This window comes from Uloborus diversus, chromosome 4 (genome assembly GCF_026930045.1).
Source record: "Uloborus diversus isolate 005 chromosome 4, Udiv.v.3.1, whole genome shotgun sequence".
Classification (NCBI taxonomy): Eukaryota; Metazoa; Arthropoda; class Arachnida; order Araneae; family Uloboridae; genus Uloborus; species Uloborus diversus.
The window spans coordinates 88670499-88690309 of NC_072734.1; the positions used below are offsets into that span (position 1 = coordinate 88670499).

General features: G+C 31.3%; 1 protein-coding gene across 1 annotated transcript in view; it reads left to right on the forward strand.

The window, feature by feature from the left end:
• The first annotated feature begins 280 nt into the window (after positions 1-280).
• The window catches only part of LOC129219702 (ribosome biogenesis protein bop1-like), a 52029-nt gene continuing 32498 nt past the window's right edge, over positions 281-19811 (forward strand). The window contains exons 1-5 of the mRNA XM_054853984.1: positions 281-385; positions 2167-2318; positions 6696-6810; positions 7005-7106; positions 19100-19198. Coding sequence (XP_054709959.1) covers positions 2197-2318; positions 6696-6810; positions 7005-7106; positions 19100-19198 — 438 coding nt within the window. The 5' untranslated portion in view covers positions 281-385; positions 2167-2196. The remainder of the gene's footprint in view (positions 386-2166; positions 2319-6695; positions 6811-7004; positions 7107-19099; positions 19199-19811) is intronic.

The window sequence follows — 19811 nt, forward strand, 5'->3', positions numbered from 1 at the left end:
GTAAATTTTAATCGCTCTTAAATTTTTTAAAAAAAGAATAAGGAACCACCTTTTCACAAATTTTTTCCTTATTTTTCGGGTGCACAATAAAACTGTCCATTAGTTAAGAGCAGTAAACTAGTAGACTGCAAGAGTAGCATGCTCAAGCTGTTTTAAGATGGTTTAGCAATTGGATATCCAGATTCGAGTTTGATGGTGCTATTCTTTGATTGAAATTGTATTTCAAGATCAGAAAATGGGTGCTATTTATTTTTTGATTGAAATTGTATTTCAGGATCAGAAAATCTTGGCAGAACCTTGTAATGTTAGCAATGCTTCCATTAATGGTGAAAGCTCAAGGCAAGTTGCTGTGGATGAGTATGCTGAAGATACTTCAGATGAAGAAGTAAGAATTATTTGCATTTTCTGCTAGATAATGCTTTTAGATAGTTTTTTTTTTTTTTTTTTGTATATGCTTTGATTGATGTCAAATACTCAACATTTTAAATTAATTTGTTGGAGCAGTACAAAAGAAAAGGAGAGGAAGCAAAATAAAGTCAAATAATGGCACTGTCCTAAAATGGTTGTAGTTTTTATGTTTTGATATGGAATGACTTCTATGTAGTTCTTAGCTCTGGCCCCAATAAATTAATTTTCTTACCTCCCATTCAATTGGTTTTCTTGTAAGACACAAAATTTTAAATTGTTTAATTGAAAATAAAAACTGACGTTAAGATAACTTAAAATAATTTTTTCTTCCTCTAATTTCCCTTAATTGTTATAAACATGATGTAAAAATGCCAAAAATTGAAGTTGTTCCATGAGTTTAATTTTCTGAAGTAAAAAAGATTAGAATTACCAGTCCATCACTCGCCTTGCCGTGTGGCGACTAAATTTACAAAATGGTGACCATAAAATATTATCACTTTCCACTTGTTCATCAACTTTTCCCAATTCCACCTGTGTTCTTGATTGATGTTAATGCTATTAATAACTTTTATTTAACTAATAATAGTTACATTTTATGGCAGTTTTAAAGCTGATTTAATTTTGTTTCATTACTGTTAGCTAATTTTTTATTGTTATGTTACTTTTTTTGGTTAACAAGAAAGTGGCGATAGCAAAAAAGGAGTGGCCGCTAATAAATTTATAAATTTTGCTTCTACTCCCCCACTAGTGACCAGAAAAAATTTCCAATTTTGATCTTTATTCTGAGGAATAGTTTTCAGACATTTAGATGGCAAACAGAAGGATGCACATTTCTATCAGGATATCAAAGAAATGAAAATTAGTGATTCTATGAGACTGGCTCTGTTTCATATGTCACTGAAGATGTTGCCACTCAATCAACAAAATCAGGGTATGTTAAGAAAAAAAAATGAGTAAATACTGAAATTAAACTTAAATTAAAAAGAAATTATTGGCAAACTGAAAAAAAAAAACTCCTGTTAACAGTCTTGACAAGTTTGAGCGATCCAAAGAAATTTCAATACTTGTGACAAAATTGCAAATATTTTACACGCTGACATCAAAATTGGATAAAGAAAATTTTTAAGCAAAAGCATTAGCATCATAAAATGAAAATAAATATAAATCTCATATTCTAATAAAAATAATTCACAATTAAAGTATAAAAAACTACAAAAAAGGCTCTTTGGTTTGTATTCTAGAAAGTTTCACTCAAGGTTACGGATACTGTGGGATTGTGCCCCGCACCATTTCCTTCTTTAAATCTCATACCTGTTTATATCAAATAATAAATACTAGCATAAGGCAGAAGATAAAAAAGGTATTTTAAGAAAAAAATAGGGTGTTTTAAAGTTACAATTTTTACAAATTTGGAATTTCCAAAAAATCCCAACCTGATAGAGAAAATAGATGTTAGTTTTAGAATTGACTATTATATAGGAATCAGTCAACAAATTTGGCATTGGACATCACTGGAATTAAGGAAGTTAGTGTAGTGATAGAAAAATAAAATTATTCCATTTTTAAAGATATAGCTTCCATAGAACTTCTTTAGTGGAAAATGCTGATGTAGTAAATATTTTTAGGTGCTTTTTTAAAGATTTTGAAGATAAATGTATCCAAAAGAAGAATTTTATTTTATATGTACGTGTTCAGAAAAATAAAGGAATCTTTGCTTCCATACGTTATTTCATTTTTTCTTCAAAAATTATTTTTCAGGACATTCGAAACACAGTTGGTAATATTCCAATGCAATGGTATGATGATTTCCCTCACATCGGTTATGATATTGAAGGTAAGAAGCTTATGAAGCCTGCAACAAATGATGAAATTGATGAATTCTTGAGCAAGATTGATGATCCTAATTACTGGTAATTTTTCCCTTTTCAATTCTTTTTTTCCCCTTCATTCCCCCTCCTTTTCATTGCTTTTACATTCTAGTTAAAAGATATCCCCCCTCCCCCCATTAAAAAAAATACATCTAGCAACTTCTGTGTTAATAATTACAATTTTAAACATTTAAAAAAATGCCACATGGAAAGAATAGAATGATATTTCATAAACATCATCTTCTTTATCACCTGCATTGACTTTCGAAATTGTCTGTTGGAAAATTGTTTTACTTCCTTCTGCATAGGACTATTGGAAAAAGTACAACGATTATCACTGGCAGTTTTATAGCTAAGCAGTTGTTAGGCGTATTTTGCTACCAAAATTTTCTATTTCATGTCTAAATTTCCAATCCTATTTACCAAATTTGACGTCTTAAATTTTGGATCAAATCAAACCTTTTGTGCATAAAACTTATAGCTACCATAACTCACAGCCAATGTGAAGAAAGATAAGAAGCATTTCTTCAGTCTTGAGACTCTGCATTTTTGCCTTATTTCTATATAGTATTTGATTTTTGGTAACCTCATACATGTTTATTTTATCAAAATTGGTATCTAGATTTTTCACTTTGACCCTCAGACAGCTTGTTTCAGTAGTCACCATGGCACCAAGATTTCAATTCTTATTTCTTACACTGATCATTGGCTAGACAGTCAGTGAATTTCTTATTCCAACAATGAGCTTCAATTTCTGCAAGAAAAAGTCCCTTGTGTAGTAAATTTTACTATTCTCTCCACTCACCTGTGGGCAACACTTTCTCTTACTGACTCTAAACACAAGGAAAAGGAAACCTTATCTTACATTGAAGTATACGAGGGCTGTTTTTTTATCAACTTCCGATGTCGCATAAAAATAAAACAAATGAGAGTAATTAAATAAATTTATTATCAAAAGTTAGGTACATTATTAGTTACTTTTCAACATAATCGCCATTTAAATTGAGGCATTTTTCGTACCTTGGTACAAGCTTCTTAATACCTTCTTCATAGAAGTTTGCCACCAGTGATTTGAGATGGGTTTTCACGCCGTTTTTTGTAGCCTAATTTGTCAGTTACGATACTGTATAGGGCTGACCTTGAATTCTCAGGAAACTGATCGGATAGGTCCGTAACCGTAAACCTCCAATTGCTTCTTACAGTTTGGTCAACTCGATCAGCAAGGTCTTCGTTTGCGACCGACTTTCGTCCTTGACCCCCTTCATCAAGAATATCACCTCGTCCATCTTTAAATTTCCTATACCAATCACCCACTGGGCTCATAAAATTTTCACCGTATACTCGTTTCATTCTACGGTGAATTTCTGCTGCAGATAACCCTTCAACTTGCAAGAAGGGAATGACACTTCGCAACTCACACTTGGCGGGAGACTCTATCATGGTAACCATGTTTATGTGTCGCTAGATAAACTGGTATTGGCGTTGGACGCCCGAAAACGAGTAAGGTTGTAGTGGGAGAGGTGCGCAGTCGACTGCCGCGCATTGCTGGCCGATGCAGCTCGCCCTGCCGTCTAGTGGCACGAAAAAAAACAAAAAAAAAAACAGCCCTCGTACATACTCGCTACATCCAGTTGTACCCAGTGACTCTTTATTTCTTTGAAGCTCAGTTCCCTTGATTTCAGAGTCTTAGTCGATTCTAATGGGAGAAGATAACATGAAATCCATAACATTTCATGTTAACATTTTTTGTTAACATGAACAATTGTTTTGTTTCATGTCATCCAATAACATTTTTTTTCTGCAATGGAGAAACTAAAGAAGTTTTGCCTCCTTTTTCATTTGCATTATTTTGAGTTCTTCATTTTGTAATTTGATTGAATTTCTATATGAACTAATTTTGGAATTAGAAAACCATTCACTGTGCAGGAGAATTTTGTCGTGATGTTTTTGCTAGAAAAAACAAGACTGCCTTTGAAAAAAATCTAATGCAAGAAAGAGAAAAACAGTAAACAAGGTAACTCCAACACAAATAAGCAAATTAATGCAATCAGTATGCTGATTTGTGCTTGAGTTATGCTGTTTACTATTGTTACTTTGTTGCACAAAAGTATTTGTTGCATAAAGACAGAAAATGTTTCAAATTGTATTTCCTGTTATGAAGTAGTCTCATATAATTCTGAATGAACTTAGTATTAATGCTGTCAAAATTCTCGACTGCAGTTTTTTTCTGTGTTTAGCGATACTGTACCTCAATGTTATCTGTATTAAAATAACATTTTTGTGATTTCAAACTTAGAATCCAAAAAAAAGAAAAAAAAAAACACTACCATATAAGAACAACAACGTTGCTGGTAACAATAATTTTTTTAAGGTATAAGGACAAAAAGAGCAATTGACTGTTTTGCTGTGCCACAATTTGAACAAATCTATTTTCCCCCAGAGATTGTAACCAAAAGACTTCAGGGCTACAAGAGTTTTTTAAATACAGTGAAACCTCTCTGGAGCGACCACTCTTCATTCCTGAAAAATGTGGTCGTTAATAAGGTTGGTCGCTCTTGGAGGTCATTTTCGAACATGCAAATATAGCACCCATAGTTGTTATTTACCTTCTTCCTGCAGTGTATTAACCAAGAACATTATCATAAGAATGTATTTAAATAAAGAAACATTTTTTTTAAATTTTAAATATAAAATATACTTTTTACATGATTTTTCTATTTCAAAACTAAAAATAAATTAAAATTTGCCTGCCAGAGTCTTTGTTTTTCCTAAAACAACTTTAGTTTCTAGTTTAGTTTTCAGCTGCAAAAATAAATTAATTAATGTGTCCTTATTATTAGTACAAGGTAAGATTATCTATTTCTGTTAGAGTTTGTTGTGCTGACAGCTTTTTTTTCACTGCTAATTTCCTTTAATTTCCTTTCTGATTTTCCTTTCTTGTGTAAGTTCAAGACTTTTGCATGTTTCTCGAGCGTGAGATTGCTCGGTTTTTCGAAATTCTGACTGCGATGTATGGTATGGTGATGAAAAGCAAAATACAAATTCACTGAAACCAATTCTTGAGCTTTCAAAGGCACTAAAAATAGATTTTGTCCACTCTGATGAAGTAGGAATACTCCCTTCTAACGCCCCTCTCCAGTAAGCAACCAAGAAACAACCTTTTAACAAAGTTCTATTCTTATCAACCTTCCTCAGTGTAAGGTGCACACTTGACTTGCCTTGAGATTTGCATGCGCCACTTTAGCTTCCCTAGGGTCCGAAAAACAACGCCCTCTTTTTTATGACTTGAACGAGGTTCCAAGCAGAGAGAGCAAGAAAGGAACACGTTTGGACCCACTGGAGAATAGATTTTAATCTCTTATTCTGGTTTCTTTCCACCTTTGTTGATATGAGAAAACTGTTATGTGTACATATGAACTTTATTTCCTATTGCTTTTCTTCTGTTGTCTCTCTCTTTTTGAGTTTTCTCTAACAAAAATTCCTGTATTTTTGAATGCTGAGGTTTAGGATTTGCCGGTCATTGTGAGAGGTTTCAATGGTCTTTCCCAGAGGTATTTTAACATTAGTCATATACAGGGGAAATCCGGTGCCTCAGAAAAGTGGTCGTTAATGGAGGTGGTCGCTATGTAGAGGTGGTCACTCATAGAAGTTTCACTGTACTAGAATAACAGTAAAGTGCATGTGGCAGTTCAAAAGTAGAAAAAGAAAAGAGCAAACAACTCTGCTATATATCTATTTAGCTGGAACAGTCTCCAGATATATTTCAGAATTATAACTTTTTCACTAGCTAACTTTGCTTTCAAATTACAGCACTCAGAGTTGGGTATAGTTCACTGTGGGAAAGTTTACAGAAAATCAGGCCCCCCCCCCCCGTCTGATGTTGCTATTCAGATTTCAAGTATTATCATGGGCTTTGACACCAATTTCAGTTGGATATTGTTGTCAAATGGTCGCCAAGCCTTTGTCCAAACACAAAACTTGACAAGCAAAATAAGTAGGAGCTAGCCCTTGTTTTTTAATTTTGCTTCTGAGGCTCTTTGTATTTTCCTACTAAATGTTTCCCTTTTTGGATTGATCAGAAGATTTTAAAATAAAACTATGAGCACTTGTTCAGTATTATTAGTACTGAAAATTATTTTAAGCATTACCATCTTTAATACTGTTAAAAATGTTAATGCTTAAAATACTTTTAAAAGCATTTTTGGTCCAAGGAGGGGGGGGGGGGAGGGTGTAGTATTTTCTTAAACCAAGATTATATTTATGCATTACTGTTATATTTTTTCTGGGTGTTTGATTGTTACTATTTCTTACTAGACATCACTTGAACTTTGTTAAAAAATGCTTTTAGATTAAGTCCTGCTAAATCATGTTTAAACTTTTCTATGTGTGTAAAAGTAACTTCATTTTTTATTTGGATAGGCGAACTGTCAAAAATAAAATGACTGGTGAAAAAGTTTTCCTTACTGATGAAGATGTGGATATTATTCAACGAATTCAGTCTGGCAGGTTTGCGAGTAAGGAAGATCAATATCAAGTAATTTTCTTCATTTTCCCCTTCTTTTTACATGATACATTTTTAGCAGTATTGGGTACTGCTTTCTTTTGCGCCTAGAGTTATTAAAACAAATGCTTGCCTGATTTTATTTTCATTGTATAGTTCCATTAAATTAATATTCATAGCAGTGAAAAATTTTATATTTAATTCAGTATATTTGTTTCTTTTTTCAGCCATTTGAAGATTTCTTCACTTATGAGAAGATGGAGCATCCAGTAACAAACTTTCCTCCCCACAAAAGAAGTTTTATACCATCAAAAATAGAGAAAGAAAAGGCATGTGATCTTTTTATATTTCTTTGCTTAAAATTTGTTCTTAAATTTTATTAAAATGCATATTTGCAGTTCTTTCCTCGAAATCCTCACATAAACTGCACCTGCACTCAAAAGTGCCCAAAGATTTTATTTAATTTTGAGAAAAAATATTAAATATTTCTTTTTGGTAACAATAAGAAAGCATTCATCATACTTTTTGTGCATCATTAATTGAATCCTTATAATTCCATAAAATAAAGTTCTTTTATAAAATTGTTACTATTTTAAACTTTTCAAAACTTTATAAGTATGGGCAACATTTTTTTTATTTATTAGTCATGATATTGTAAATATATATTCAGTTATTTCTAATCTGTAATTTAAAAATGTTTCTTTAATGAAGCATTAAAGCAAAATCTCGACTTGCAGTTTAATTTCAAGACTTTTAATTTTCTTGATGAAGTAATTGATACAGTCTGAGTTGTTAGTGCAAGTATCTATAACAGGAGGGCTCTATCATCATGAAAACAATCAACGACAAAATGTACTAAAGCGCCAGTTTTTATGTATGTGTAATAGAGACGTACCGAGTAGCACTTTGGCCTAGTTTCGAGTCATTTTCATTACTAGGCTGAGTTACTAAGTACAAATTATGTTTTGAGAAGAACCACCCACACACATGTGATGAATTTTGAACTTATTAGAATAGTATTATAGACCTCCTTGCCCATATAATATTTTTTAAAACTAAATTCCTGCTCAAATTTAACTACGCATTATTTAAAAAATTTTGTTTATGTAAAAAATTTTACAAAAAAATTATTTTTAAAATTAAAAATAAATAAATAAAAGGTATGATTAATCAAGTTGGAATAAAAAGAAATTATACCAATCTATTATAGTTCTAGTCTTCCAAACATAAATAATTTTTAAAAGCAAATAAAACAAATGTGCAGGAACACTGCAGACACGTGTTTCTGCGTCACAAGGAACGTCTTTTTCAGTGCATAAAATGTGAGCTAAAGAATGTAAAGATATTCGACAAAAAAATCCGACTTTTGTCGGATGCCTTTATATCTACGACTCACATTTTGTGCATTGAAAAAGGAATTCCTTGTAATGCCAAAACACATGTCTGCACTGTGCTTTTAACGTTGTTTTATAACCTTTTATTTTTTAAGCAAAGGTATTTTTATGTTTCTTATAACTAATTTTTGTTGGTAGCAAAAATCCATTTTTAATATAAAAATTCCATATTTTCTATACTTACCTTTTATTGCACAAATTTTAATAAATAAGTTTTATTAACTTTGGGGACATTAAAATAAAGATTTATGCCATTGAAGCATTGCAAAATTCATTATTCTCAAAATTTAAATTTGGCTTGTAAATTTGAATTGTAATGATTGCAGATTATTATATATGCTTGCGCTTTTTTATAAATTTTAATATCTGTCTTAGACAATATTCAATTTTTTGCAACTACTCGGTATTGGCAGAGTACCGAATACTCGGCAAATTGGCCAAGTAGGATGAGTATCGAGTAGTTACCAAGTACTCGGTACGTCTCTAATGTGTAATTATCTAAAAGTTAAAATTGTGTAAAAACAAGTTCATTAAAGTAATTGCTTTGTTCACCAAGTTAACATTGCGCATATCATTTCATAAAGATTTATAGTCAAACTTCCACATATCAAAATTTTCTATATATTGAAATCCCAGCAAATTCATTACATAGAAAAATTGTTTCTATATATCGAAAAAATCTCTATATATCGAAAAAAAATTTGAGACAATCGTAGATTTTTTTTCCACTTTAAACTGTTTGTCTCATGAAAAATGAAGGTTAGGGGAGAAAATTATGTTCACTAAAGATTGCTACAAAACTCTTAAGGAATCTGGGTTTGATGGGTGTGTAGGTAGGTCGTTGTTCCGTTCTGGAGTTCTTAAATTCCCTCAAGTTTATTTCAAATCTTAGTTATAATCGGTAACACCGTAAAATCAGTTTCAGGCTATCCCTTTTGTCTGTTGATTATCATTCCTAGTCTTTTTAGCTTCAGTAAAAATCATTCAAGTTAATAGATGGATTTTTTACTTTTCTCTCGATTACATTGTCAATATGAAAATCCCCATATGTTGCGGATCAAGTTGAATTGCCGAAGAAAGAGGATGTATAAAGGTAGAAAAATGCAATTTCTGTTTATTTTTCAATTAATAGCTTTCATTTAATCCGATGCTTGTATAAATTGGAAATTGGGTTAAATGCATGAAAATTAGCTTTAATTTTCATGTTTTAGAAGATTTTTATGATAAAATGAGATCGTTTCTATGTATCAAAAATTCTGTATATCAAAGTTTTTCCGGCAATTCGCTACTTCGATATATTTAGGCCCGACTGTATTTCCTGAAGAAAGGTTTAGGTATATATATATCTTGCCAACTCGCCTGCATTAGACAGGGCGTTCCTGCTTATGTGTTCATTCTCTGACCTCCTGCTGCTCAAGAAATTTCTCCTGCATTTTAAAAAATTTAAAAGTTGCAAAACTTTGACTGCTAAACCCTTTCTTTTAATTTTCACTATCATCTCAGTAGTGAAAACTTATTAAACCTGATGATTATTAGATTTGAAGAACCAAATGTTTGTTACAGTAAAAATGGCAAATTTAAGCAAAAAATTTCAAAAGGTTTTTGCTCGCTGCTGTTCTACAACATTTTTTTTCTTATTTAATTATTTATATTTTTCTTGAACATCTATGAAAGCTAGTTTAGTTAGATAATTGTCTTTATAAGGAAAAACTTTAAATACATCAAAAAGAAACAATTACCAGACTGAAAAAGTATACTTCAAATCATGTAGTGAATGATCTTAAAAAATAAAAATAGCCTTAATGTTATTTTGTTCTTAATCTTTTAAATTCAAAAATTTATTCGCTTAAAAACATAAATGCTATATATTGTTGATTAATTTATCTTTAATTCATATTTAAGAACTTGGAAAATTTATTAATTGTTCATCTAGTTCCAAGGCACCAAACATTTTATTTCTTAACTTTGCTTTTCAATTTTGTGAAGTACACATTTTGTGAAGGTTGCATGTATTATTGTATAAGCAGTTTGTCTAGAAATTTTTAGAGATGTATTTCAAACTCTGATTTAGTTTTATACATTGTAATATTTACTTTTTTTAGGGGGGGAGGGGAGGGAAGTGGGGAGTTTAAGGAATGAATGAACTTCCTTCTTCTAAATCAGAAATTTAGAAGTTGGAACTAATGTCATATACCCCACCCTTGGCGACTTTTTTCCTGATGGCGCCAAGAGAGCATCGCCAAGAAAACGATGTATGACGACATATGTCATGCATCGTTCTTAGTAATGCTTTTTCAGTGCCAACAGGAAAAATTCAGATAAAGAAACATGATCAAAGCACTTCAGAACACAATATATATAAAAACAGTATAAAACCACAGCAAAAAACATCGCAAATATTTGCTTCAAAAATATCAGAAACTGGAAAGTTTTTGCACACAAAGAAAAATTATTAGAAGGTATTTAAAATTCTTAAATTAACAAATTACTATCACTGCTCACCAAAGAAATATGTACCAATAGAAATAAAAGCTATTTTCGAACATGCATTTCATTGAACAAAAACTTTTCTCATATGCTACTAAAACAGAACAAAAAGATTCAATATGCTACGTTTAAAGTGGAAAACATCCACAAAATATAATTATTTCAGCCAAAAAAACGCTTAGTTATTCACATTTCGATGTATGAAAAGTAAAAATGTCTCAACAGAACATCCCAAACATAAACCATGCAAAAATTTCATACATTAATTTGCTATCCAGAAATGCTTTCAAAATACCTACCAAAAATATCTACTATATTTTACGTAAAATAACACCTTCATATTTTTATGAAATGCTAGTCCACTTATTTTCAGAAATTCAGTACCCAAAGGAGGCACGTTTACAGAATATGCCTGAATAGTTCTTGGCATCAATAAGAATTAACTTTTAGAATAAAATGACCGTACTATTTTTCACACGCTTTTATTAGCTTCACTTGTATGCTTGTGACAGGGTGGCGACAGATCAGGGAGATCAGGGAAATATCAGGGAATTTTGAAAAAATAACAAAAAATCAGGGAAAATTGATTTTATGAAGGAAAAAAAATGTTTTTTTTTTTGCTTTACAAAATTAAATACTCTAATTCCCTACACATTTTCCGCCAATTGTTTGTTCAAAAAAAGTAAAATTAATGAGGAGCGATTATACACTGCCCCATATTTGTGCATCTTTTTTCCTCAACGTCAAAGTATTGAATCTTACTTATTAACCACAGGATGAACTTATTAAGATCGCTTCTGTGTCTGTTAGGTTGTTTATTTTACCCAGCTTGAAATTTCCTTTTATGCTTTCAATGCTACGTAAAATAAACAACCATACAGGCAAAGAGGAAGGCTTCATTAATGCCTTAGCTCCGTTGCCTTTATCCCACTGTCTCGAAGTAATTAACGTACTGTAATCACGATTTCAAGAAGAAATCTTTGATTTTTAAATTAATACTATAAAAGTTTAAAAGTTATTACTTCTTTGGGTTTTTAATTTAATTGCTAAAATAGAACTTTCAATTAAAAGAACTTTGTTTTTTGCCGTTATACTATTTGTTGTCACCGCAGACAGTGGCGTAGCTAGACCCGACTTTCGGGGGGGGGGGGGGTTACTTCTTTTATATATATATATATATATATATATATATAGTACAGTAAAACCTGTAAAGTTGACCACCTGTCTAAGTTGACCGCTTTTGTCAGGAACGGAATTAGTCCAATCTTATATAATGAAGGAAAACCTCTGTAACTTGACCACCTCTCTATCTTGACCACCTGTCTATCTTGACCATTAATATATACCAGCTTTGGTTTGGAGTAGTGTAAAAAACCCTTTGTAAGTTGACCACTATGCAAAAGCATTAGATTGTACTAAACGTTTCATCATTTGTGCCTCAAATAAGTAACCAGACCCATTTTAGAAAAACATATGAAAATTTATGCTTCCATTGAAAAACATTGGGCTAATGTTAAGTCCCAGAAAATGAGCCAAACTTCAATAAAAAGTTATTTTGTTGAAAAATAGATTACCATGGTTACAAATGTACAAGGAAAAATCAAATGAAGAATTTGAGTCATTTTTGACTTGTTATGAATTTTTAGGAATTGTTAATATCAAGTAAGTACTTTTTCATAAGCAATGAGGCATTTTTTTTTTTTTTTTTTTTTTTGATCGATTCACAAAAGTTTTAATTTTGTATGATACTTAATGCATCATTTTGGTAAATAATCTCAAAAAATATTTAAACAACATTTTTTTCTTACTGTTTTAAAGTAATGTTAAACAATGAAAGTGACTTTAAAGTATTCCAATTAGTTAAAAAATGCATGGGACAAGAAATGACAAAAAAAAAAAAAAGCTTTCATTACTACCCTCTATAAGTTGACCACTAAAGTAGTGCACCGCAAGTGGTCAACTTACACAGGTTTCACTGTATGTGTATATATATATATATATATATATATATATATATATATATATATATATATATATATATATATATATATATATGTGTGTGTGTGTGTGTGTGTGTAATCGCTTGGAATTTTTTCCTTTCTCTTCTCTCTTCTTTTTCTTTTTTTTTTTTTGAGACTAACTTTTCGGGGGGGGGGGGGTTGTCCCCAAACTCCCCCCCCTTAGCTACGCCCCTGACCGCAGATTATAAAGGTTTTCTTTTCTTCAGACTTAAGTAATTTTTTAATTTTATAACCAAGTTGTATTCTTTTCTATATTTTGATATTAACTAATTGCTTTTTTTTTCTTGCATTCAAAGTTGTTTGTTACAAAAGCAATCTAAGATTTTTTTTCGTTACATACTGAAATCCTTTGAAATAGAGTTAACTTGTGAACTTAAGTAAATATTTTTATTTTTTTATTGTTAAAATGCTGTATTCATTCATTAAAACCTATATTTTAGATTAGAGAAAAGCTCCTTATGAATGGATGTCAAATGGTTTCATCTGTTTTGCATAAATATGTCAATTAGTTAGATAAGAATAACTACATTACTTCTATTCTTTCACTATTGTTATTCTTGCAACAATTATTATACTGTTTGAAAACTTAGTTCAAAATAATTTCAATTACTTTTTAGTTCTATCATAAATACACATATGTTTTTAAGAGTAATTTTAATAGTTTCGTAAATTTCTTATGCTAAGTGGTTTCTGGAAGTGAAGTTTTTTTTTTTTTTTTAATTTTCTATAATCTTTCCATGTATAAAAATTTAATATACTGTTTTGTTGGTTTTTCCTTCCTTCCAAAAAAATTGTCTTGTTTTTTTGTTTTTTTTTTTTTAATTATTTTATTAAAAAAGTAGCATCTTTTTAAAATATATCTTTAGTTCAACAACTTTACACAACTTAAAACATTTAAAATACTGCATTTAATACAAACATACAATGGATTTCAAGTAGAGCAAAGAAAGAAAACCATTATCATTGGTAACGTAAATCAGGGAAATTTGGTGAACTTAATCAGGGAAATCAGGGAAAAGTCAGGGAACTTTTTTTCACAGTTCCTGTCGCCACCCTGTGTGAGTAACTCTCCTTTGGACTAAGAGCTAGTGGCTTATTACTGTTAGTACATTCCACCACTTTATGAACATTCGTGGCCGAATGGTTTAAGGTGCGATTCTTTACTGACGTCCACCTCCGGGAATCATTGGGTGTGCGTTCGTATCCCGTCTACACCAAAATTAAATTTATAATCTTGCAACTCAATTTTCGCCCACTTTTTGGGTTTTCGAATTCTTTTAAAATTTGGAATGCAACCTCAGACCTGATTACGATTCAATAATAATCAAATTAATTTATTATAGATAAGTTATTAGTTTATACTTATTAGCTTAACTTGTATGTTTGTGGCTCCAACTTTCCTTTTTACGAATAGCCAGTGGCTTATTAGAATTACAACGTACAAATCAGAGCTGTGGAGTGTAACAATTTTTGCACATGCATGAATTTACCAGAAAACATTTAAAATGTCTGATGCAAATAATGCAATAGAATACTAAGATATATTCCATTATAAAAATCGAATACATGCACAAAGATTTCATTTAAGAGTTAGCAATATTTAGTATCTAAATCTTATTTGAAACAAAATGAACTAAAAAATAAAATAATAGTTTAAAAAACTAAAAAAAAAAAACATACTTTAGTAGCAAAATGAACTAAAAAGTTAAAAATAATCTTTGAATGACAAGTATATAAAGTAAATGACTAAACACTTAATTTTACTGTAATAGAAAAAAAAAAGCATGGGGGCTTCTTATCAGTTGTCTTAAATTTCTTCCACTTGTTATCCATGCAAAAATGTAAATAAGCAGCCCCCATGCTTTTTTTATTACAGTAAAATTAAGTGTTTTGTCAATTACTTTGTCATCCAAAGATTATTTTAAACTTTTTAGTTAATTTTGCTACTGAAGCGTGTTTTTTTTAGTTTTTTAATTGTAAAATAAATTTACATGCAGTAAATATAAAGTTAAAAACTACAAAAAACACACAAGATTTAGTAAAACATGAAGAATTTCGGAAGTGAGAGGTTTTTTTTTTTAATTCTAAAAAAAAAACTTACATTTTTATTGTATAAATCTTCATACTCAGTCTGAAACACAACATCAGCACAAAATAAACTTTCCTATAAGGTATATTGCACGAAAAAACAACAATCTATCCAACGTGAAACTACTAACAAGTAAACAAGTTTGAACAGATCTAAGATTGCCTTCGGGTTGCCAAACACAGGTTAATTTTACCAGGGATGCCATGCTTAAAAAATTATCGCCTCATTGGCAAGAAAATTATTTCAATTTTGTGCAAAAAATCCGATATCGCCAAATTGGGGCGGGGGGGGGGGGGGGGGAGGTATTAGCTTAAACCTCTGTACTGAAGTGTTAATCCACTATGAAATGCATCTGCATTGCATTTCAAGTACATAGCGGGAAAATATGTTTCAAAATTTAGCAATAGCTTCCTTTGTGTACATTTTTTTTCTTCTTAAGTTGAAAACATTCTATGTCATTTAAAAATTACTTTGGTTAAATTCTCTAAGCATTAATGGGTATATTTTTAAAAAATATTTCCAGCTAGCATTTCAATATCCCTTTTTAGATTAACTTTTGAATAGATCATATTTAAAAAAAAACAATTGAATTGAATATCAAAGATCCTTCAGTGGGGGGGGGGGCATTGAAGCATGTACGTCTTACTTAGAAATACGGATACACCAAATTACCTTCTCAATGTTTACTTTTTCTGAACATATATTTTTCATCTGCCACCTGTCCAAATCTTAATAATCGTCATTAACTATCGTCTAGACATTGTGTCAGTATTTAATATAGTTTGTGAAGTGAAATAATGATAACATTTATCGAGCAGGAAATGTTTTACTGACTGGGAAACTAGGTATTTTTTTAAATTGTAGCCAAACTTTGGTACCAACTAAAGTCGTCACAAAGATTTTGCTGTCATTCAGATTTTACCAGGATAAAATATGGTTATTGGTAAAAATGGTAATGCTCATGCCAATTTTCTAATTATTGAAATAATCTCATCAAGTCGGTGGATGAGGAAAAGCTAGCAAAGGACCAACTTATATAAGTTTTTCCTCGGCAACTTTAAAATTTTTTTCTTTCTTTTAAAGTGTTGAATTTATATCAAATGCAATAAAGCATCATGTGTTGAAACTGCAAAGCATACATTATTGTAATATTTTACACCAAGGTTTCCCAAACTGTAGTCCGCGGACCCCTTAAAGGTTCACCAACTTCTAGTAGGGGATCTGTGACTAACCAAGAAAAAAAATAAGAACATATGGTATTGAAATCTGTTTTTGCATTTGAAACTACAAATGCAAACCACTCGGCGAAAAAGCAAATCCTATTTCATTTGCAGCAACTTACATTTCTGAATCCGTATTTTCATTCTTGGAGCCCCTAAAACTAAATAAATGAAGCGGCTTAGATGATATACTTGACATTCGACTCTATATACCAAAAATTAAACCCAATTCATTAAAATTATGTCAGATAAAACTACGAGTCACTTATCAAATTAATTGGGTGCTCAATTTTGAATGTTAAGAGCCATTATTTTGAAATTCAGACAAAAAACGGAAATTTTGGCAGTGACCATTTTTGATTTTCATGATTTTTTTATATGTCAAAGTAGGTCATAAGAAGTGAACATTCTGAAATTTTCAGCCCTCCAAAAATTTTCTTTCGCTCGTTAAAAATTCCCAAAATTTGAGGTTTTGCAGCGCTTTTTTAGAAAAATTCTATAAGTCGCATTTCAGTGCGCTATAGCTCTTTACAGAAACACCACCTAACGGTCATGCTTATATTTATTGGTTATACTGTATCTAGTGATGATGACTTCATAGTTATTTTGGTTGGGGATTGTTGCTTTCTTCAGATAAGGGATCGCAAAGTATGGATTTTATCCGTTTTCGCGCAAGTTTAACCTGTGTTATTTCCCTCCAAAAAGCCACCCCTCGAAAAAAATGTGACATATACTGAAAGTTTATACTATGGAGAGAGTAAATAGCACAAAATTCGTTTGAGGTTTAATTTTTTTTAGGAGAAAAATGCCCTGATATTTTTCAAATTTTCAAAAATTGTGCTTTTTTGATTGCAATTAACTCAAAACAGCATCACTAGGAAAAAAAACCTTTTATATATTATGGTACCTGGCTATGTGTAAAACATCATGAAAAAGAAAACAGCATGGGATCTCTTCTTGTTTTCTAGAAAATAATTTTTTTTGTAGCTCATTTTTATGCGTTTTCTCGTGCGTAAAACGTGTGTCCAGTATGCAGATTAGATCTGCTAAAACTTAAAGGATGTAGTAAGAAATATATATATATATATATATATATATATATATATATATATATATATATATATATATATATATATATATAGATAGATAGATAGATAGATAGATTTATCGTTTTATCGTATCAATCCCAAAATAATTCTTTCTCATTTATTTATTTATGTCCATAGCAATCAGGGTTGCCAGATTTAAGAAAAGTAAATATGGGACAGACTTCTAGGAGCGAAAAGGACTGGGGGGGGGGGGGGTATTTCTGGGACGTCTATTCATTATGAATTGGAAAAATTCAATCACCAATTCATTGTAATTGACGATGTATGCGCACCAATATATATTTTTACACAAGAAAATCGTTGGAGTAAAAATTGCTTCAACATTTGAACGGAGCAATTGCCTGTTTGGGGATATTTTAATAGTTGAAATGGAAACCCTAACATCAGTGGATGAACCCTAAACTCCAGTAGATAGCGTTCATTGTTGACCACTCTTCATTCTCCTCAAATGACAATCTTACCAGTAAAACACTTACGTTATCGAATCCAGTTCAGCCCTGTCAAAATAAAGCATTTCCCTGCATGTCAAACATTACCAAAAAATATTATCAAATTATCATGCCGTGGAGCGAGTTTTATTGTTGATGACGTCAAGAGCGTTATTCAATTATGTGCTATTATATATATATATATATGAAGATTAGTCAATGAGCAAATACAAACCAAAAACAATTTTTGCGTTTGTTGCCACATGATTTTCTTATTGCTCATTATTTCATTTTTTGTTTTACATTATTGTTTTCCCTTAAAATAATGTCTCATTCGGTAAAATATTGTCATCAGTCAGAATACGGGACTTTAGCCGTCCCGTATGGAAGTTCCTCGGGACGTGGGATAATTTTTCAAAATGCGGGACTGTCCCTTGAAATCCAGGACGTCTGGCAACCCTGATAGCAATGGAAGAAATTTCATGAACAATATCTGCTTCACTTTCCTCTAAATGTCTATTTTTATGTTATCTTCAAATACCTCTAAAAGGCTGTCGGTTCTTGATAAATCAATATTATTTGCTTTTTTTTTGCTTTGTATATCGGATAAAAGCAGCTTGAATTTGGCTTTTTGTCAGATATTGTTCGGTTGGAATATTTTTATGTCTTCAATCATCTCTGTTCTCATTGCATGTTCTACTTGGTCGGGCGTCTGATTTCTCCCGGTTTTCTCACCACAAAGGAACTTTTCTTAAAGAAACTCTCTTTGTTTCATTGAAAATCGTGTACTTTTACGAGTTAAGAGAGCCCCACCCCTCACATGAGATTGACAAAACGTTTCTTCTTTGTTTTCTCCTTCTTGACTGGTAGATGCCTGATCAAGACCATAAGAAATAGAACTCTGAACAGGTATTTGAAGATGACATAGAAAATAGACATTTAGAGGAAAGTGAAGCTAAGCAGATATTATAACATAACCGTGGGGTGGTGTTTTCTGTAAAGAGCTAAAGCGCACTGAAATGCGACTTTTAGAATTTTTCTAAAAAAGCGCTGCAAAACCTCAAACTTTGGAAATTTTTAACGAGGCGAAAAAATTTTTTTGGAAGGCTAAAAATTTCAGAATGTTCACCTCTCATGACCTACTTTGACATATAAAGAAATTAGGAAAATCAAAAATGGTCACTGCCACACCTTGTCTGAACTTCAAAATAATGGCTCTTAATAGTTTTGTTTCCAATTGATTTCCGTCTGTTCAATTTGATTTTTGTACTCCAGAAATTCTAAATGAAGTTCAGCAACTGTAAAACTACCCAGCAAGTAATTTTTAAATAGCAAAAGTTACCCTCCAATTAGTACTGGTTCATTTGATTAAGTTAAATTAAGCACAAGTATCGATTCACTTTAATGACGGGTCCGCACTGAATATTCGTCTATAAAAGTGGTCTGCTGGTTAAAACGTTTGAGAAGCCCTGCTTTAAGCTGTTATAAGATCCAGAAATGTTTTGTGAAAACATAATTTTTTTATTGGAATGAAAAAGGATAACTTTTTAATAATGATTTGTTTTAAATTCTAGGTCTCAAAACTTGTTTATGCTATTAAAATGGGTTGGATTAAACCAAGAGTTCCCAAAGAAAAAGAAGAAGACTTTTATTTGATGTGGGACAAAGATGTGGTAATTGTGGTTTCTCAAGTGTGGTTATTGTGCAATTGATTTTTATTGCAGGAGCAGAAATATTTTCTCATTATTACCAGCAGTACATCTAACCTGTTTTGTTTAAATTTTTGTCATGTGTTGTATTTTTGTCTTTAAGCTAGGAGTTTTTAAAATCAAATTATGTGGATTGGTTTATTTATGGAGCTGATAATTTGGTAAAAAATATGATTTTTTTGAAAGCCGTACTTAATTGATAAATTGTGAAATGTCTGATAAATCGTGAAATGTTATCAATGGATTGATGAAAAAAACTTGACTGAAACAGTATGAGCTGTTTTTGCCTTTGAATTTATTGCAGCTGAACCTCTAAAATCCAGACATTTTAGTTTAATTGGAGTTTAAAATAAGATCACTGCATCTAATTCCCACATTTCTCGCAATGTGCAATTAATATCTTTAAACGGAAATCAAAATAACTCCACGCATGTATCATAAATTTCACTGAACTAAAATCAGTGCCGCAACAGCCTCCCCTCCCCCGGGCCTATCTCGGTTTTCATGACCGAGGACTCTAGGGTGCAAAGCAGGTGTTCCAGTAAGGTGGTTAGCCGAAGGCAGAAACCCCCAGGGT